The sequence below is a fragment of the Nycticebus coucang genome, chromosome 11 (genome assembly GCF_027406575.1).
Source record: "Nycticebus coucang isolate mNycCou1 chromosome 11, mNycCou1.pri, whole genome shotgun sequence".
Classification (NCBI taxonomy): domain Eukaryota; kingdom Metazoa; phylum Chordata; class Mammalia; order Primates; family Lorisidae; genus Nycticebus; species Nycticebus coucang.
In genome coordinates this window covers 92,641,586-92,663,835 of record NC_069790.1, presented here as the reverse complement: position 1 = coordinate 92,663,835, position 22,250 = coordinate 92,641,586, and the positions used below count along the sequence as shown (strand labels likewise).

Here is a 22,250-nt window from a genome sequence, read left to right as displayed (position 1 = left end):
AAATATTTTATGGAACAAAGTTGATAATGAATGAATGAGTGAATTTTTTTTTTTTAAAAAAGATGAAGTGGTTGGGAGGCACCTGAGGCTCAAAGGAGTAGGGCGCTGGACCCATATACCAGAGGTGGTGGGTTCAAACCTAGCCCCAGCCAAAAACTGCAAAAAAAAAAAAAAAAAAAAAGATGAAGTTGTCATCAAGAGCATTAATGAAAAATAATAAAATTATTTTAAATCGAGGCACTTTAAAATCACTTGCAGTTACAAAACAGTCATTCTTTCTCTAGAGCAATTATTTGAAATAATATCTAACACCCATGTGGGCTGATTGGATAAGTGTTATTTTGTAGTTTTTACACTAAGTTAGCTTTGGTCACAGTTTAATGACACGCTGGTTACCTATAATTTCTAGTTATATAAAATTATACTTTAAAATGAACACCCTGGTGCAATTTTTAAATTTAATCTGAGCAAAAGTAGGTTAAGTAATACATCAACTCTTTTTACAAACTCTCAGCAGCCGACTTTTATTCACATTCTTTCTCCAGCTGACATAAATCTCCCAGGCCTACTGAAGGGCCAGATGCTCAGTGAAAAAGTCTTTTACAAGGCCTGCCTCACAGCAGCCTGCAGTTTTAGACATAAAGTGAAGATCAGGAGAAGAACACTTCCTAAGGTTGAAAACCCATACTGTCACCTTATAGCTGCTTCCTTTTTACCCTGGGAGTAGATGAGCTATCTCAGCTGACATTATCAAAGGTTCTGTATCAAGACTGACAACAAATGAGGAAACTGCATCTGTGCAATTGTGTCATGTTTGCCAAATGAGTAAGAGACACATGCATCTTTTTAAGAGAGACCTTGTAAATAACAACGTTTCCCTCTTTTCCAGGGTTTTCCATTCGCCTCTGCACGCATTTGTGGATTGTATTGATTTGAAAGAGAACTGCAGGCACTGGCGAGGGAAGGATTGTCAGTCCCCCCAAGTCAATGCGGTAGGGGTGGAAGCTGGTGAGGTGGAGCCACAGAGTGGGCAGGAGCTTGACTCAGAGACGGACTTGAGAAAAGGCTGCAGTGTCCCAGGTTTTCTCCTTTTCCATCATAGTGGCCCTGCCACTAATAAAATAAACATCTTTTTATTCCCTTTACCAGAAAGGGAATTATCACCTATATGTCATTTATTTATCATTGCAAAATAGAGTGGCTGGCTTAGAGCAGTTAGGGATCAGGTAGATTCAGGCAATTTCTTCATACAGTTAAATTTTTTAAAATGACCTTTGATTCCATTCAATCCAAGGGAAATTAATCAAGAACCGATTATAGGCAAGGAATCATCTTCATGTAACTTTATATCTGATATTATTCAAGTACTTAGTATCAACAAACGTAATGTCTTCCAACATGGGGTGGCTGATCAAACAGTGAATTAATTTATGTCTTGACTAGACATAGGAAGGCTTTTGACAAGCTTTTCTGCCAGAAGTCACAAATCCCGTCAGCAATATATTGTCAGCTGTGAATGATCACAGCTATGGTCACGGGTATAAAAAAATCTCCAGACATCATAAAAAAGTTCCATATATTAGAGTTTCTTCTCTATCATGTGACTTCTTATTTGGTGGTTGACAATGGGTGAAGGGATAACTTATAACGTTTTACTCTAACAATCAAATTGAAATTTATGAAATTTCTTGTAGTTTATCCATATGACCCGTATGTAAATACAGACATAAATACATGTGACCAAAGTTATAGGTAGAACAGTTGTGGAAATGTTCTACTCTTGAATTCACAGATAGAACTAAAGTGTTTTGTCATTATGTTGAGAACTTCATAGGGGAAGACATTTTAAATAAAATATTGTTTAAAATTGATTTTTTATTTCATCAAGAAGATGATATTGCCTCAGCAATAGCAAATATGGTTGTTTTAAAATCAGATCAAAGGATATCGTAAGAAAATATCGCACTTGCCATTAATTTCCTTTTGTTTTCTAATTTTCTAACATTGCGCCTACAATTCATTTTCTTTTCCTTTTTGCAGCTTCTCCTCATTTATAGGTTTGTACAACCTTTCGAAAATCTAATGATTACATTTTAAAATATGTATTTTCATTCCACAGGAGATTTTTATTTAAAAATATAGCTTATAAAGCTTATATCTTCCATTATTTCTCAAATTTTCATTTCTTGACATTTTTCAACTGTATCCAGAGCTTTAACTGACCAAGTATCTTAGCAGCAGACATACTGGGGAATAAAGGAGCTCTCATTATACCTGTCATCGCTTTCACACCTCCTTTGGTGGCCAGAATATTCTATAAACGGACACTGATGAACCGCTTCAGTGGGCTTGCCTCACCGCAAGGTGCATGAATCACTACGGATTTACCCAGGGAAGTTACCTATTGATTTCAGGACTCATACACGTAACACACACACAAATTATGTTATTTGGAATTTAAGAACAGTGTTTAACAACAAGCTGGCATAACAGTTAGAATTTAAAGTGGATTTTGGTCTTGTCCTCCACATTAGCATGGAGAAGTTTCTGTGTATTTTTTCACATCTAAAAATACCAGGAGGAAGAAGTATTTTGGAGCATGGTTAAGTGATTTAGCAGGTGAGTTATAATCTATTTGTTTTAAATGAAGTATTAAGTAGTTCACTTGAAGGGTAAATAGTATCCCCTTGTTTTCTGAAATGTACCCGTGTCTCCAAGCCTAACTTTAACCTAATGAAGATGATTACTCTCCTACACACTAACCCAGGAAGCTGCACGACGGCCCTCTAGAGCAGATAACAGTTTTGTCCAGAATAATCAGGGGAGATCTTGAAAAGATAAACCCCAAGGTGAGGATGCAAATGACAAACACTGCCTGCTTTCCCCTGCTACAGCTATGGCTTGCGTCTGCCCTGCAGACACGACAAAAAATATGAATAAGAAACAAAACAGGGAATAAAGCATGAAAATCTAAAGAAAACCAAAGTGCAAAAAGCTGTCTTATTTCATGATGCATCTTCAGGAAATGCATAAATAAAAGCTATCATAAAAAGCTTGTCATTTCTACCTGGGAAGAGAAAGTAGCACTTAAATAAACACAAAAGGAAAAGTACTTTAAACAATTTACTCAGAATACCTAAGAGTTTCAGTTTCCTGTTAAGATGGGAAAGTAGCACAGGTGAAATGAGATTGAAGCATGAATTTGATAACAGAATAATAAATAATAAAACCTGTATGGAAGGAATTCTGAAAGCCTTTCTCAACTAGCTTAACCAGTGCTGGCCATGGCCAGGGAAGACTGTGGTTTGGGGAGGGGGTACTTGAGAGGCCAGGCTGAAGGGAAGTCTTTCAGTTTTCCCCTTAAAGCTCCCCTGTGTTCCCCTAGGACAATCACTGCCTGTTTTCTTCTTGTTAAGGGTGTTAAGCCCATGTCTGGGATCCAGTTGCTGAATGTCTTGGGAATAATCTCCTGTTCTGGGGAGGAGTGGATGAGAAGTGTGGGGTTACCTTCAGACCTGGCATTCTCTCCTCCATCCTATTGTCTTTCAAACTCTAGGCCTGATGGACTACAGGCTATCCCCAAGGTCACCCATAAAGTTGCCGTACAGAGGGAAAACGGGAAATTGTAGCTAAATGTACCTTTATTTACAAAATATTCATTACAAAATTTTACAAAGAGCTGGCCAACGCATAAAGAATATTTGGTAAAATTTTGTAATGAATGTTTTGTAAATAAAGGTACATTCAGCTACAATTTCCCATTTTTCCTACGTACAGTGACTTTTGGGCAATTTTTGCGATACCCTGTACAAGGGATGAATATGTTCTCAAGAACTTTCCTTTCTAAAAGCCTAGAGGGTGAAATTCAGACCAGGGAAGTTACTTGGCAGCATAGAGAAGTGACAAGAGGTGGCATCACAGGGCCTCCATCTCATTCTCTCCCCTCTCCTGGGATTCACCTAGGAGGACTGGCTTTCTCCAAATGCTATTCAGGCTGCAGAAGGATTTAAGCTCAAAAGACAAATGTCAATGGATATATGAAAGGTACAGCTACTTCAAAGAAGGACAACAAACTCAACTCTATATATCATACAGCTATAACTGATACACAGGAATTTAAGTGTGATTGATATACCCAAGGAAATAATGGAAGATTGTACTAGAATGAAATATGAAAAAGATGATATTCAAATAACAGTAAGTACAGTAAGAAATCAATAGATATAAATAAAAATGTATATAGTTTATAAGTTAAGGGGGAACAGCATTCAAATAATACATATAGCATTAAATAAATAACTGAAATGGGTGACACCTGTGGCTCAAAGGAGTAGGGCACCAGCCCCATATGCTGGAGGTGGAGGGTTCAAACCCAGCCCCAGCCAAAAACTGCAAAAAAAAAAAAAAAAAAAGATAATAATAATAATAAAATAAATAACTGAAATACAGAAACCCACAAATGAGATAGATAGTAAGAATGATATAGTATGAGAAGGATTTCATGTTTTAGAAGATCTGTCTCAGAAAACAGAAATGTTTCCAGAAAGCAGATAAAGAGACAGAAAATACATAGTAAAATATACAAAAAATTACAAATAATATGAAGGGTCAAAATCTGAACAACAGAAGAAAGAAAAAAAATGAGCAAGCAAAAATATTTCAAGAAATAATGAAAACAAATTCCCCAAAAAGAAAGGTTAAAACTTCAAGTCTAAATGGAAACAAATCCATTGGAAAGGGGAAAAAAAGAAACAAATCCAGGAGGATATTGGAAAAGTTTGGGGAAGTGAGAGTAATAAGTTCCTTGATAAAATGTTGTGGGTGGTGGGTTTGTTTTTATTTTCATTTTTTAAAGATTTCCCCCTCAAAAAAAGAGGGGGAAATGATTATTTCAACACAACTAAAAATCTACATTGTGATAATGAGATTTGGGGAAACAACGTAAAGACCAAAGGATGTCTGAGAGGGCAGAGTGGAAGAGCAGCTAGAGATATTGAAAATTTAAGAAATCAATGGGAGAAAATATGCATGAGTGTATGTTTTCAATTAATGATGATCAAGTACAATACACTGTATTAAAGAATACACAACTTTTAGAGTTATAGAAGAATATTTGAGCTTTACAGTGAAAACTGGGAAAAGATAGTTTACGATAAAAGAAAGGAATGCTTCCTAAATAAAAAATAAAATGACAGGAATAAATCCTAACAATTTGCCTTCTTCTTGAACTAAGACGTCTATCCTCCCCTGCCTTCAGAAACTTACTGGCTCTCCTGGTTCTCAGGCCTTTGGACTCACAGTAAATTGCACCCCCAGCTTTCCTGGGTCTCCAGCTGCAGACGGCATAGCAGGGAACTTTTCAGCCTTCACAATTCTGTTAGTTCCTACAGTCAATCTCCTTTTATATATCCTACATCTCCTATTAGTTCTGTTTCTCTGCAATGCCCTAACTAATTTGATATCCTAAAATGTTTATGAGGAAATAGATATCTACAATAGATACTTAACTTAATCTAGAAAATGAGAAGTAAAGAAGATGAACCTCCTCTGTGGGGTATTAAGGCAAACTTAGACTGCCAAGAGATCAACGAGTGGGCTCCCTGAAACAGCAGAACTCAACAGCAGCTTCATGTCCATATGAAAATTTACACACACAACAATGATAATATCTGATTCATGGGAAATGATGAGGAATTGGTTGACCATTTATTTAGGGGGGAAAAAAGGATCAAAGGTGAACTCTTCTTGAAGAAAGTACTTTAATAGGAAAAATTAAAAGATAATGGAAAAGCATATTTTTGTGATCTAGAGATAAAAAAAATTACTGAAACTAAATCCCAAAGCACAATGAAGAAAAATTAATTTGATTAATCAGTCGAAGGTTTTTGATCAATGAAGGATATTGTGACTAAAGTTGACAGATCGTGCTATTTGCAAGAATAAAATACCCATTTTGCCTAGGAGGGTGACAAAATTAGGAAGCAGCAAAAGGCCCAATGATGGCCCAGTTTTGGGAATACGGAAACTTCAATAATGGGACCAATGGATGCAGGCTTTTTGGAAATAAAGCTGACATGATTTAATTCCATCAAATAAAACCATATGCTGTGACCAGAAATTCCACTGTTGGCTATATATTCTCTGGAAAGTCTTACACAGATTCATAAGGGATTATATATAAATATTCTAATATTCGAAGAATTGCTTGGTTAAGCGTTGGACCTACCAGCATAAAGGAGCGGGTAGGTAAGCTATAACAAAATACACACCATGGAATTTCGTACATCAGTAAAAAATAACACAGATGACGTACAAATAACAACATGGATAGTTCCTTCTTGAAACTACACAGTGCTGCATATAAAAATGTTAGGAAAAGAGAACATCTCTAATACAATATAATGTGATGTATTTTTAATTGATAACATTTAAATGGACCATTTGAAAATTTTTCACTATTGAAAAGAAGACTTTCTAGAATTCAAAATGCAATATACGTAAGATAAATTCTGAAAAAAAAAATCGAGTTTGGTCCCTTTTGAGTCTCTTGAAGCTATGGGAAGCAATTGTTCATTCTTTCAATTTCTTCATATTTCCTTTTATCTGTACTTTGAAGTTATTTCTGTAAAATCAAAATTCTTTAAAATGTATCAAATATATTGTCACTAGACATCAGTTTCAACTGAGTTAACCTAAGCTACCTTTTATAACTAAACTTTTGGGGTTATTATTAAGCTCTTCCCTGGAAACTTCCTCATTATCATTTATGTCATGGCTTGCAATATTAGGAACTCTTGAGAGCTTTATGTTTCACTCAACGAATACTCCATATTGACTGGGGTAATGAAGTAGGCATGCTGCTTCCTAAGGTTGAAGTAAAAGGCATAGGGAAAAATTAAATCATTTTCATTTGCTTCCTGGATAAGTGGAAAGTAAATTAAAAAAAAAAAAATAGTATGACCAAGAACTAGCTCTGTAAGAGGTCGAAGAGTTGAACTATAATGATGCATTGAGAAAAAAAAAAAAGTAGCCTTTGTGATCCCTAGTGATTTAAGCTGCTTCCATCTCCTTTTTGAACCAGCACCTATTAAATGAAAATTTCTGCTTGCAGCAATAAAAAGATGCAATGTTTGTTCGATGAGATTTGATAACCATTAAAAGTCAGAGAACAGCAACCTAACTCACTTTACTTATATTCAGTGTACTTTCTGTGCAAAAACAGTTTCAACAGTCTGTACCTTGACAGTGAAGCGTTTTTTCTTTGGTAGGTTCCAAACCGTGCCAGTTGAATGAATAAACGCACGCAAAGGGGTTAAAGATGTCACCAGCACATATGCTTTAAGAATCACAGATAGATCTTCAGCTCTAAAGATTGTTTCATGTAGAGCTAGGACTGTTGTTTGATTCCTACAAAAGAAAATAACATAATTAATGTTTCATAATTTAGCATTGTGTATGTCATTTACAAATTACCTAAAAGCTCATAAACTCCTACTATCCTTTGCTGGACCCCAGCCTTCACTGTGTGTTTCCTTAAACAATTTAAGCTGCTAATTATAATAGATCACGACCAGGGGGATGTATAGGTGCAGAGAGGGGGGGAAAAATTGGTAACAGTTTACTCTGGCAGATTTAATCAAAACATTTTTAAAAAGAAAAAAAGGTAGAATGATAGAATAAGATTTAAAGTTTCTTTAAAAATTTTATCAGTTACATTACCCATGACCCATGGTCCCATTGCAATTACATCAAAAGTGATAGAATTACAGTTTGTAAACAGCGAAATGCTTTCTCAAACCTTTTTTTGCTCCCGCCTACCTTTGCTCCATCTTTTCCTCTCCATGAAAACATATTAAGGCTTTCACAGGTTACCAAAAATAGGCCAAAATACTTTCCCAACCAGATCAATCTTTGCTAATACCACTTATCACAGATAATTAAGAGTCAACGCGGGGATGAAGTATCAAGAAAACATTTTAGTATACAAAGGAAAATTAATACTAGTGTAATGTTTTGGGATGAAGCGAATATGCTTTCATCCGAAATTATACTAAAATGTGTAGCCATTTGCTTTTTTGTGCCATGTTTTTATATGCTAAATATTTAAGTTTGATCAATGAAGGATGGCACAATTTTACTTTTTAAAGTTTAGGTAAGCACAAGATTAGCATGATTCTTCAATAAATACTATTGACTGCTTAAATACTACTTAATAATTAGAAAATTATAGGCAACAAACTCATTTGTGTCTTGGATAAGATAATTAAAATATCTTAATTTTTCATTATAATTTACATTCTACCATCCTTCCCCTAGAAGTAACCTGGATAAACTCATATACAGCAGATGCTTTCTTAGATCCTAGGAGCCATAAAAAAAAAAACTTAATAGCTAGAAAAAATGCATTCGACCATACTCATAGGCAAAGGCAATGTCATTTGAGTGTAAAATGGAAGTTAAAATTTTATAGTTTCACATTGTCAAGGTTTTAAATTCAATTTCCATTAATGTAACCTACTAGATGAAGAGTCCAATTTACCCAAATGTTTATTCTATAGCAAGTGAGGTTTGAATTAATCTAGAAGAAAGTCAATGATGGCTTTCTTTATTAAGAAAGGATAGCTGAAAATTTATGTAATGGAAACTAATAATTCAAATACATAACAACACTCCTGCTCCCCTGCCCTGATCTGTTCTGTGCTTTTGTCTTATTAGCTGTCTCCTAAAACGCATGCTGGTTATAACAATTCAAAATTATGAGCTTACAGCTGTTCACGTCTCCAGTTCCCTGGTTTCCAGATATGTGGCTTCACCGTTTTTAAAAGGTGACCTGAAGTACTCGGCTTTAACTGTATTCCCTGTTTCAGACATACAGAGGGACTCACAGGAAGTTGCAATTCTGAAAAGATTCAAAAGAGCAGAAAATAGTTATTCTTATTGTTTCTTTTCTTTAAATTAATTTTTTTTATTGTTAAATCATAGTTGTGTACATTAGTGCAATCGCCTGTACCATTCTAAGATGCACCATAGCTGTGTTTCTTCTTGGAATTGCTTCAAAAATAAGAGCATGCTATTTATGTTAAAGGGTCCACGAGAAATATGCAATGATTTTTCTTCCCTTTCTGAATCAAAATCGGATCCATTAAATGAATGCATGTTTAAAGAGGGCTTTGTTTTTCTTGCATGTTCTCTTACCACAGGGTGGGAAAATAATTATAATAACTGATTTCAAATTTTCTTGCTCAGAAGGGAAGGTAGATGTGGTGTCTCTAACTGTCCTACCCTAACCTGATCTAGTCCGCACACAGTAAGGGATGCACTCTCAATGAGGGAGTGTGGCTGCGGGAGTGGATTTTTGTTTGGGATGAGAGTATTACATAGAAAAATTGAGTTGATTTCCTGACAATACAATACTCACATGCTAAAGTTTGTCATGTTTTACACTCTTGGGAATCTCAACGATAGTGTCTTAATATTATCTTGTAAAATGATAACTATTGAATTTTTTAAGTGTGTAAAGAATAGTGACTTACTTAAGAGCACTCTTATTGATATATTTAAAACACTAAAGTATTGAATGTACATAGTTAAAAAAATAAAAATTGACAGAAAGCTATCAAATGTAAAGAAAGAGCATCCTCCAATCCACCCCCATATAGGACCTCTACCCACCCAAAACCAATGCTTACATATCAACTTTTGAAATCCAGATAAAACAGTGGGTCAAATGCATATGCTTCTTAAATATGAAAGTTGACATAATTGATATAAATAGCAATGTCTGTACGTAAACCTATACATGTTGTATTCTTATTTCTTAAATTATCCAAAAAGACATTATAATAGTCTACGTCTGGCTTATTTACCTCCAGATCCATCCTGGAGTCCTTTCGATATCAGCATGTTCAGAATTACTCCATACAAACTTTGTAAATGGCTTAGGATGTTACATTAAATGAATATACTTTTGATTCAGCCATTCCCTATTGTTACATATTTAGATTAGTTTTGTAATGTTTTCCTTTTGCTGTTTTGAAAATACTGCAATGAGTGCTCTTATACAACTATTTTGGTGTCCTTGTACAAACTTATCTATGGGCACATTCTTATCAGTTTACATAACAGTCAGGTCAATGTAAGTGCGCTGTAAATTTGTTAGAGGTTGCCAAATTGCCTTCCAAAAGGTTGCCCCCTAATTTCTACTTTCTCGAATAGTGTTTGAGAGTTGTTGCTTTCTTACTCCCAGGTTACAGTGCTTTATTTTTTAATTATATAATTTATCTAGATCTCAAAATGGAACGGAGCTTTTAAATTATTTCCCCACCCTTGTGCATACTTCATAAGTCCCAACATAGTCGAGTTTAAAACACTTCACACTCTTAAGTAAAAGTCAGCAGAAGTCAAGCTGTTCAATGTATTCCCATATTTCATTATTTAGCACAGTATGTTCTTGCTGCAAAAAATGATAACTTGTATGAACTCATTGCAGCATTCTTCACAATGGCCAAGATACAGAAACAACAGAGATGAATGGGTAGAGATAATGTGCAATCTATCTATTCATCTGTCTTACAAAAGAAGAAGATGTTGCCATTTGTGATAACATGATGAATCTGGAGGCAAGCATGTTAAGTGAAATAAGCCAGACACGGAAAGAAAAACATGGCCTGATCTCACGTCTTTGTATCATATAAAAAATGCTGAGTATTTACAAGAGAATAAAATGGTGCTACACCAGGAACAAGGAATGGTGCAGCGGACCAAAATGGGAAGTGGTAGGTCCAGGGATACAAACTTGCAATTATGCAGGATGAGCAGGTGTAGAGATCCAATGTGTAGCCGTACCAGGGCTGTAGGGTTAGCAATATTGTGCTGAAACTCTGCTAACGACCACGACAAAATGGCAATCGTGTGAGGTGATGTATATGTTAATTTTCTTGACTGTAGTTATCATGTTGAATAAACATCATGTTGAATGCCCTAAACATATACAGTAGTAAAAAAAATGATAACTTACGTGTCAGGCTTCTCTATTAATAAAGCTCTAATACATCATAATAAAGGAAATATTCAAATTGATTTGTTTCTAAAGGCAACAAATGAAAAACCATTAAGTTAATTTTCTTTCTTGGGAATCACAATTTTTAAGAAGTTGAACATGAAATAGACAACTATTTTGAACGGCATGTGAACTTTATGGATGCCCTGCATAATATTTTAAATTTATAGTAAGAAAAATAAGTGTTCTTAATTAAAATTTCCCTTGAATAGACCTACGTTTTAGGATTTATTACTAGGAAAAAATTTGTTTCTCCAGAAGAGCTGATGTGTAGTCATTTTTTTCTGCACTATGAGAACAGTATAATTTACTCTGATTTCTCTTTTACCTTGCTGCCAAAAAGCATAGCATCTAATTGAGGCCAAGCACAGATGACTCTGAAGAAGCTAGACCTATTAATTGTTTTGCCAGGATAGTATCTAAACAGTTTTAAGAAAGTAGTCAAAAAGTATGTCAAAAGAATAAACAATTAGATGTTACTTTTTCCTGGGCTAGTTCGAGTGGAGGAGGTTTTTACATGAACTTGAAGGAGTCCAATAAAGGTATTGCCAAGAATATGTCAGATTTTCACTTCAATCCCTGAAACTGTGGTTGAACAATGGAATTGAAAATTGATTGAGAGGAGGGCGGAGCAAGATGGCAGCCGAGTAACAGCTTCCTTGCACCTGGGCACCATGAGTCTGGGGATATAGGACTCCAGGCATCTCTGGCTGGTGGGATCTGCCTATCATCACCCCTGAGAGGATACAGGGAGTCAGCGAGAGACTTCTGGACCCCAAGAGGAGGACTAAAACAGTGGAAAACCGGCAAGTGGTCGTGTGTGTTCAATCCGTCTAAACCCGCCCGCAACTGTAAGTTCAGTAGCAGCTAGACTGCAAACCAGAAAGGCCTTACCTGTGAACTGTTTTGGTGTCTTTGGACTTGGCACTCAGCTGAACTGCCTTGGGGAGAGCCTGAGCAGGAGTGCGGAGAACTTTGGCCTTTGGCTAGGGCCCCAGTCTGAGCCACTGAGCCAGACGGAGCTAATAGTGTTTGGCTCTGGGTCACAGGCAGACATTGTGAGCGATCTACCCCGGCAAGCTCTGCCCTCAGGGTCGCAGAGCTGGAATTGGGTGGGAGCTGGTAACCCAGCGACCAAGTAGCCTAAGGGCGGGGTCTGAGCCGCCTTGCAGCCCTAACCCTCGGGAGACCAGTTTTGACACACAGGGTAAGTGGATAGCCACTTCAGCAGTGATTCCAGCGACAAGCACTTCCCTGAGAAAGCTTCTGCTCAGTAAGTGAACAAGTTCAAAGTGCCTTTTTTTTTTTTTTTTTTTTGTGATTTTTGGCCGGGGCTGGGTTTGAACCCGCCACCTCCGGCATATGGGACCGGCGCCCTACTCCTTGAGCCACAGGCGCCACCCCAAAGTGCCTTTTAAGTGGGCTGAAGAGAGATTTAGGGTGTCTACCTGCTGAGGTTTGAGAAACTAGCAGCCTCCAGTCGTATCAGAACTGTGATTAACATCTCATACCCCAGAAGACCACGTGTTGCCCAGACAAAATTCAATAACATATACATACTGCTTTGTTTTTGGTTGTGGTTTTTTTTTTTTTTTTTTTTTGGTTTGCTTGTTTTTTTTTGTTTATTTTGATGTTGTGGATTGTTGTTTTGTTTTTTAAGTTCAACCTTTTCCATACAGATCCTTTTTCTTTCTCAATTTTTCTAGTTTAATTATAATTTCCCATTGCTGCCTATTTCAATAATTAGAACTTCATTTTTGTTAGTGTTTCTACCGCTATTATTTGGTTTTTCCAGCCAATTTTATCCCGTAAAGTTTTCTGTTTGCTTGTTTTGGTTTGATTTATAGCATTTTTGTCTTTCCTCCGTACTTGGTGGAGGTGGGGTACTGTGTCTGATCAGGTTAGCAAAGAGCTGCTGACCTCAAGGGAACCACCCAACTGGGGACCCCCAGAAGGTGGTTTGTTTTTTAAGGTTGTATCAAAGTACCCTACTGTACACCTATATTGCTCTGTCTCCCTCTTTCTGTGCCTCTCTTCTTTTTGTCAATATTTCTTTTACCCACCCCCTCTCCTTTCTCTATTTTTCTTTTTTTTTCCTTATCACTTGGTCCTCCTTTCTTTCATCCCTTTTTTGCTCTTAAACCTTCTCACCCTTCTGGTCCTGTAACCCTTAGTCCACAGGCACGAGAACTTAAAGAGCAAGAGGAAGTGAAAGGAAAATTAGGGCAAGGAAACAGATAAAAGAAATCACCCATGAGGAAGAATCAACATAAAACTCCAGGCAACATGAAGAACCAGTCCAGAACAACCCCGCCAAAGGACCATGAAGTAGCTACTGTAGAGGATTCCACCTATACAGAAATGTTAGGAATGACAGAAAGGGAATTTAGAATACACATGTTGAAAACAATGAAAGAAATGATGGAAACAATGAAGGAAACTGCCAATAAAGTGGAAAATAACCAAAAGGAAATCCAAAAACAGAATCAAATCAGAGATGAACGATATGAAGAATATAAAAAGGATATAGCAGAGCTGAAGGAAATGAAACAGTCAATCAGGGAACTTAAAGATGCAATGGAAAGTATCAGCAACAGGTTAGACCATGCAGAAGAAAGAATTTCAGAGGTAGAAGACAAAGTTTTTGAGATAACTCAGATAGTAAAAGAGGCAGAAAAGAAGAGAGAGAAAGGAGAACGTTCACTGTCAGAATTATGGGACTTTATGAAGCGTTCCAACATACGAGTTATAGGAATTCCAGAAGGGGAAGAAGAATGCCCCAGAGCAATGGAAGCCATACTAGAGAATATTATAAAAGAAAATTTCCCAAATATCACCAAAGATTCTGACACACTGCTTTCAGAGGGCTATTGGAGCCCAGGTCGCCTCAACTCTAACCGAGCTTCTCCAAGACACATTGTGATGAACCTGTCCAAAGTAAAGACAAAAGAAAAGATTCTGCAAGCTGCCAGGAGTAAGCGCCAGTTGACCTACAGGGGCAAATCCATCAGATTGACCGCAGACTTCTCTAATGAAACTTTTCAAGCAAGAAGACAATGGTTATCTACCTTTAATCTACTTAAACAGAACAATTTCCAGCCCAGAATTCTGTACCCTGCTAAGCTAAGCTTCAAAATTGACGGAGAAATCAAATCATTTACGGATATACAAACATTGAGGAAATTTGCCACAACAAGACCAGCTCTACAGGAAATACTTCAACCTGTTCTGCATACTGACCACCACAATGGATCAGCAGCAAAGTAAGAACTCAGAAATTAAAGGACAGAACCAAACCTCCACACTGATGCAAAAGATAAAACTAAGAAATGGACTCTCACAAAATAAGACAAATAGAATACTACCACACTTATCAATTATCTCAATAAATGTTAATGGCTTGAATTCCCCACTGAAGAGACATAGATTGGTTGACTGGATTAAAAAACACAAGCCATCCATTTGCTGTCTGCAAGAAACACACCTGGCTTCAAAAGACAAATTAAAGCTCCAAGTTAAGGGTTGGAAGACAATTTTTCAGGCAAATGGAATTCAGAAGAAAAGAGGAGTTGCATGTATCTTATTTTCAGATACATGTGGATTTAAAGCAAATAAAGTCAAAAAAGACAAAGATGGTCACTTTATATTGGTCAAGGGAAAAATACAACAGGAAGACATTTCAATTCTAAATATCTATGCACCCAATTTAAATGCTCCCAGATTCTTGAAACAGACCTTACTCAGTCTGAGCAATATGATATCTGATAATACCATAATAACAGGGGACCTTAACACTCCTCTTACAGAGCTGGACAGATCCTCTAAACAGAAATTAAACAAGGATATAAGAGACTTAAATGAGACCCTAGAACAACTGTGCTTGATAGACGCATATAGAACACTCCATCCCAAAGATAAAGAATATACATTCTTCTCATCACCCCATGGAACATTCTCCAAAATTGATCATATCTTGGGACACAAAACAAATATCAACAGAATCAAAAGAATTGAAATTTTACCTTGTATCTTCTCAGATCATAAGGCACTAAAGGTGGAACTCTAACAAAAATGCTCGACCCCACCCAAAGGCATGGAAACTAAACAATCTTCTGTTGAATAACAGATGGGTGAAGGAAGAAATAAAACAGGAAATCATTAACTTCCTTGAGCATAACAACAATGAAGACACAAGCTACCAAAACCTGTGGGATACTGCAAAAGTAGTTTTGAGAGGAAAATTCATCACTTTAGATGCCTACATTCGAAAAACAGAAAGAGAGCGCATCAACAATCTCACAAGCCATCTTATGGATTTGGAAAAAGAAGAGCAATCTAAGCCTAAACTCAGTAGAAGAAAAGAAATATCCAAAATCAAATCAGAGATCAATGAAATTGAAAACAAAAGAATCATTCAGAAAATTAATGAAACAAGGAGTTGGTTTTTTGAAAAAATAAATAAAATAGATAAACCATTGGACAGACTAACGAGGAATAGAAAAGTAAAATCTCTAGTAACCTCAATCAGAAATGATAAAGGGGAAATAACAACTGATCCCACAGAGATACAAGAGATCATCTCTGAATACTACCAGAAACTCTATGCCCAGAAATTTGACAATGTGAAAGAAATGGATCAATATTTGGAATCACACCCTCTCCCTAGACTCAGCCAGGAAGAAATAGAGCTCCTGAACAGACCAATTTCAAGCACTGAGATCAAAGAAACAATAAAAATTCTTCCAACCAAAAAATGCCCTGGTCCAGATGGCTTCACTCCAGAATTCTATGAAACCTTCAAGGAAGAGCTTATTCCTGTACTGCAGAATTTATTCCAAAAAATTGAGGAAGAAGGAATCTTCCCCAACACATTCTATGAAGCAAACATCACCCTGATACCAAAACCAGGAAAAGACCCAAACAAAAAGGAGAATTTCAGACCAATCTCACTCATGAATATAGATGGAAAAATTCTCAACAAAATCCTAGCCAATAGATTACAGCTTATCATCAAAGAAGTCATTCATCATGATCAAGTAGGCTTCATCCCAGGGATGCAAGGCTGGTTTAACATATGCAAGTCCATAAACGTTATCCACCATATTAACAGAGGCAAAAATATAGATCACATGATCCTCTCAATAGATGCAGAAAAAGCATTTGATAAAATCCAGCATCCTTTTCTAATTAGAACACTGAAGAGTATAGGCATAGGTGGCACATTTCTAAAACTGATTGAAGCTATCTATGACAAACACACAGCCAATATTTTACTGAATGGAGTAAAACTGAAAGCTTTTCCTCTTAGAACTGGAACCAGACAAGGTTGTCCTCTGTCACCTTTACTATTCAACGTAGTGCTGGAAGTTCTAGCCAATACAATTAGGCAAGACAAGGAAATAAAGGGAATCCAAATGGGAGCAGAGGAGGTCAAACTCTCCCTCTTTGCTGATGACACGATCTTATACTTAGAGAACCCCAAAGACTCAACCACAAGACTCTTAGAAGTCATCAAAAAATACAGTAATGTTTCAGGATATAAAATCAATGTCCACAAGTCAGTAGCCTTTGTGTACACCAATAACAGTCAAGATGAGAAGCTAATTAAGGACACAACTCCCTTCACCATAGTCTCAAAAAAAATGAAATACCTAGGAATATACCTAACGAAGGAGGTGAAGGACCTCTATAAAGAAAACTATGAAATCCTCAGAAAGGAAATAGCAGAGGATATTAACAAATGGAAGAACATACCATGCTCATGGATGGGAAGAATCAACAATTGTTAAAATGTCTATACTTCCCAAAGCAATCTACCTATTCAATGCCATTCCTATCAAAATACCAACATTGTACTTTCAAGATTTGGAGAAAATGATTCTGCGTTTTGTATGGAACCGGAAAAAACCCCGTATAGCTAAGGCAGTTCTCTGTAACAAAAATAAAGCTGGGGGCATCAGCATACCAGATTTTAGTCTGTACTACAAAGCCATAGTGCTCAAGACAGCATGGTACTGGCACAAAAACAGAGACATAGACACTTGGAATCGAATTGAAAACCAAGAAATGAAACTAACATTTTACAACCACCTAATCTTTGATAAACCAAACAAGAACATACCTTGGGGGAAAGACTCCCTATTCAGTAAATGGTGTTGGGAGAACTGGATGTCTACATGTAAAAGACTGAAACTGGACCCACACCTTTCCCCACTCACAAAAATTGATTCAAGATGGATAAAGGACTTAAACTTAAGGCATGAAACAATAAAAATCCTCCAAGAAAGCATAGGAAAAACACTGGAAGATATTGGCCTGGGGAAAGACTTCATGATGAAGACTGCCATGGCAATTGCAACAACAACAAAAATAAACAAATGGGACTTCATTAAACTGAAAAGCTTCTGTACAGCTAAGGAGACAATAACCAAAGCAAAGAGACAACCTACACAATGGGAAAGGATATTTGCATATTTTCAATCAGACAAGAGCTTGATAACTAGGATCTATAGAGAACTCAAATTAATCCACATGAAAAAAGCCAACAATCCCTTATACCAATGGACAAGAGACATGAATAGAACTTTCTCTAAAGACAACAGACGAATGGCTAACAAACACATGAAAAAATGTTCATCATCTCTATATATTAGAGAAATGCAAATCAAAACAACCCTGAGATATCATCTAACCCCAGTGAGAATGGCCCACATCACAAAATCTCAAAACTGCAGATGCTGGCATGGATGTGGAGAGAAGGGAACACTTTTACACTGCTGGTGGGACTGCAAACTAGTACAACCTTTCTGGAAGGAAGTATGGAGAAACCTCAAAGCACTCAAGCTAGACCTCCCATTTGATCCTGCAATCCCATTACTGGGCATCTACCCAGAAGGAAAGAAATCCTTTTATCATAAGGACACTTGTACTAGACTGTTTATTGCAGCTCAATTTACAATCGCCAAAATGTGGAAACAGCCTAAATGCCCACCAACCCAGGAATGGATTAACAAGCTGTGGTCTATGTATACCATGGAATACTATTCAGCCATTAAAAAAAATGGAGACTTTACATCCTTCGTATTAACCTGGATGGACGTGGAAGACATTATTCTTAGTAAAGCATCACAAGAATGGAGAAGCATGAATCCTATGTACTCAATTTTGATATGAGGACAATTAATGACAATTATGGTTATGGGGGGGGAACAGAAAGAGGGAAGGAGGGAGGTGGGTGGGGCCTTGGTGTGTGTCACACTTTATGGGGGCAAGACATGATTGCAAGAGGGACTTTACCTAACAATTGCAATCAGTGTAACCTGGCTTATTGTACCCTCAATGAATCCCCAACAATAAAAAAAAAAAAAAAAAAGAAAGAAAATTGATTGAAGGAATTCTCCTCTTATTTGAACATTCATATATATATGTATATATATATTTACTGATATAGATATATACATATATATATGCTGAACATTCATATATATATCAGTAAATTCTAGACTTCCCATTATATTACTCCAGGCTTAGCAGTTACTATTTATGCTTTAAAAAAAATTTTTTTAAGTCTATAATTAGCTGTTCCTTTACATCTAAGATCATTTTCATTTCATTTGAATACAGACCCATTAATAACTTAAAAAGCTGCAACTGCATTTTATAGGACTATCATAAATTATTATCAAAACTTTTAAGGGTCCTAGGTTATTATTTAACAGAGTGAAAGGCTTGTCTGTAGTAACTCATACCTTTCCTCCAGCATATCCATCAAGGGCTCCAGCAACAGGCTGATGCCCGTGTTTTTAATCCTATTCCCTTTCTCTTAACCCACCCACACACTCAAAAAGAGAAATCTGCTACAAATAGTACTAAAATTGGTTTCTATTTTTGGAAGGAATTTGGGAAACGTGTCCTTATGACAAAGATAGTCTTTCCAAATAGCCTTCTAATTTCATTAACTGGTACTTGTTAAAAATTTTAGAAAGTAAGTACATATGAAGGGCCCAGCGTGAATCTTTAAGGCTTTCCTTCTCCACAGCTTGAGGACTGAATGGGTAATAGATTGAGACGTGGAATACATGGCAAATAGTGCTGTAGTTTATTTATCGACTACTCGTAGCTTATTTTACAGTGCTGAAGCCTGTAACTTTACTGATCAGCTGGAGTAAAAGAGAACAATTTGTTAGGGATGCATGAAAGCTGTTTTTCTCCTGCCTTTTATCAACAATATCTGGTTGGCTCAGTATGTTTCTTGAGGTGCAGTTCTGTAAAAAGGATGATTAAACCAAAATTAGGAGACCTGGGCTTTCACTTTGGTTCTTCCCAATCAACAATTAATGGGCTTGTGACATTGTCAAGGAGCCTTCTAGAATCCAGAAAGTGATTCCCATAAATCTTCTGAACTTTCCACATCATGAGCACGATACACTATGCTGGCATAAAACAAGTGCTCAGTAAATGCTTGTGTTAGAAATGAGCTGATTTGGTGGGGGTGCGGGTGGAAGGTTAAGCCAGCCTGTGGTTAGAGAACAAAATGGTATTCTAATGAATTAAAAATATTTTATTTGGTTACTTCCCCTTTCCCTTATATGTGACACATATACACAACAGTCAAAGGCCAAACACTGGAAAACATTTGAACGAGCAAAATTAGCTGCCAGCTTTTATATTGTATTTGATTTAATGTTTTGTCCCATAACTAATAATAGAAAAGTAACAGTAAAAGTATAATTATACACATAGTACATGCTGCACAAATGCTTTAATATTGTCCTGCATTTTCATATGAGAAAACTAAATTTAGCCAATATTTTCTTATTTTCCAGTGAAGATAATGGCACTTACTTAATAACTAACCATTAGTTTTTGAGAAGTACAAAATTTTTATGGGTATATTAATTGTTCCTCTTACTTGAGGGCATTTACAAATTTTAGCACTTAGGCTGCAGGTATAAAAGGTGTGCATGTAACCTCAGATTTATATTTATACCATGTATAAATCCATAGATGCACAAACTAAAATTGTAGCCAGGTATAACTCTGTAAGTCAGGGCTCTGGTAGAAAGTTAGTGATGGCAACTGAAGAGACTGTTAAAGAAGATACTGTTAACAAGCACATATGAAGGTTTTCAGGGCTGACGAAATGGAAAGCTCTTACTACCCCTGGCCCAGGAAGGAGAAGTTTTCAGAACCAGGCAAAAAGCAGGGCTGTAGGAAAGGGCACCCAGAGGAGCTGTGGCTATGGGTCGAGTAATCCAGCCACTTCTAAGCCAGGGTCCAAGAAGGAGGGCCCAGGGGATAAATATCGCAAAGTTCTGTCCTCTTGCCAGGATCCAGGGGACAGGGATGCCCTGTGCATTCAGGCTATGGAGGAAGCTCCCTGGAGAAGGGTCTGGAGTGAATCTAAATGGTCAAACAGAGCTCACACAGCACAGACAATACACAGAGCTTGGATAATACAAGTTTTGGCCCCAATCTCGCCCTTACTAGCCACATGTCCTGGAGAAACAAACAAAATTAGTGTGTGTGTGTGTGTGTGTGTGTGTGTGTGTGTGTGTGTGTGTGTGTGTGAAATACAGAAAAAGAGACCAAAATACATAGTATTAGCTTTGATCTCAAAAACAGCATTTGTATGTGGGAGCAGTGAATGACTTAGGTTGAACCATATAAAATTGCCTTTTGTTAGATAAAAAAATGCTTGAATATCAATCAAATACCAGCAGTTTCATAATGTTCAACCTAATATTTCTTTCACTACACCATGGTGGCTATTGAAGGTGAATAGGAGTGGCTAAATGCACTATTGTGAAGAAGGTTCCAAGGGCTACAACATCTGTGAGCAGAAATGACAAAAAGTGACCCTGAAACCACTCAGTGGGGATTTGGCATGTGCTTTGGAAACAGTGGAAGCAAAGCCCAAGGTCTGCCAATTCCTAGAAGAGAACAATCCCTTCATCACTGAATCTCTTTCCTCCGTTGTATAATAATGAAAATGCACAGTAGGGGCTAAACAAATAATTGCTGAATGAATAGACAGTATCTAGGATTTGCAGTCCTAATTTTCTGTGATTCCAGATGCAAAGCTATAATTTTTAGTGTATGATATATACATATATATGATCTAATGGGGAAGATAAATAGCAAAGGTCCAATGACCAGAGTTGAAATGCAGTCCCTGTGTGAACTGAGTGCTCCACAGGGTTGACCAGATGCTGTTTTATTTGTATGAGGCCCAATAAGCCTTGTGGATAGATGGTTGAGCCATCTTTAAGCACCCACCCTCCAAAAGCATACTTGAGGCCAGGCATGGTGGCTCACGCCTGTAATCCCAGCACTCTGGGAGGCCCAGGCAGGTGGATTGCCTGAGCTCAGGAATTCCAGACTAGCCTGAGCAAGAGTGAGACCCTGTCTCTAAAAAATAGCCGGGTGGTATTGCAGGCATCTGGCTGAGGCAAGAGGATTGCTTGGGCCCAGGAGTTTGAGGTTGCTATGAACTATGGTGCCATGTTACTCTACCAGGGGCAAGAAAGTGAGATTCTAATTCAAAAATAAGCAAATAATTAAAAGCATATTCGGGGAACATCATCCACCTTCTATTCTTAAGCAGCATATGAAATGTGAGAAAACAAATCCAGAGGTAGAATTAGGGCACAAGATTTATCACTCATGGGCATAGAAAGGAGGGTTATTTTGAGGGCATCAAAGGGTGTTTGTTCTCAGTTTGCCAGACTGAAAGGCAAGGGTTCTTTGTTTTCTGTTCTTGTTTTTTTTCCCCTCCATTTAAAGTCTAGTGCCACACATAGGATGGCACTTAATATAGAATCTCAAATAAAGCTGTACTTAATAAATGAGCTCCAATTTCTTCTTACCCAAATAACCAAAGATATGCACAGAAATGAAAAGAATAAGCAAGCCAAATGCCAAGCAGCTTTGCTAGAGTTGTTCACTACTGTTCAGACCTAGGAAATGCAGGTAACATGGGCGGGGTCTGGGTTCCTCTCCCATTATGAGGCGGTGCTTGTTAGATGGGCTTGATACACTACGTCCATATTAGACCCTGCAATGAACCACAGCACAGAGGTAGCCCCAGAAAGGTCTTGAAACCTGCAGGTGAACTAACCAAGGCCAACAAGTCAGCTAAGCCCTTGGAACCCACGGTGTGTGCAGGAAACCACAGGAGAAAACATCACCA

At 37.2% G+C, this 22,250-nt stretch overlaps 1 protein-coding gene across 4 annotated transcripts in view; it reads right to left on the bottom strand.

Annotated features, from left to right (window-relative positions):
- The window catches only part of CPED1 (cadherin like and PC-esterase domain containing 1), a 288,422-nt gene that overhangs the window by 162,609 nt on the left and 103,563 nt on the right, over window positions 1-22,250 (bottom strand). For all 4 annotated transcript variants that reach the window (XM_053608585.1, XM_053608586.1, XM_053608582.1 and 1 more), the window contains 2 exons: window positions 8,767-8,899; window positions 7,239-7,407 (listed from right to left, as the gene is read on the bottom strand). In XM_053608585.1, the coding sequence (XP_053464560.1) occupies window positions 7,239-7,407; window positions 8,767-8,899 (302 nt within the window). The remainder of the gene's footprint in view (window positions 1-7,238; window positions 7,408-8,766; window positions 8,900-22,250) is intronic.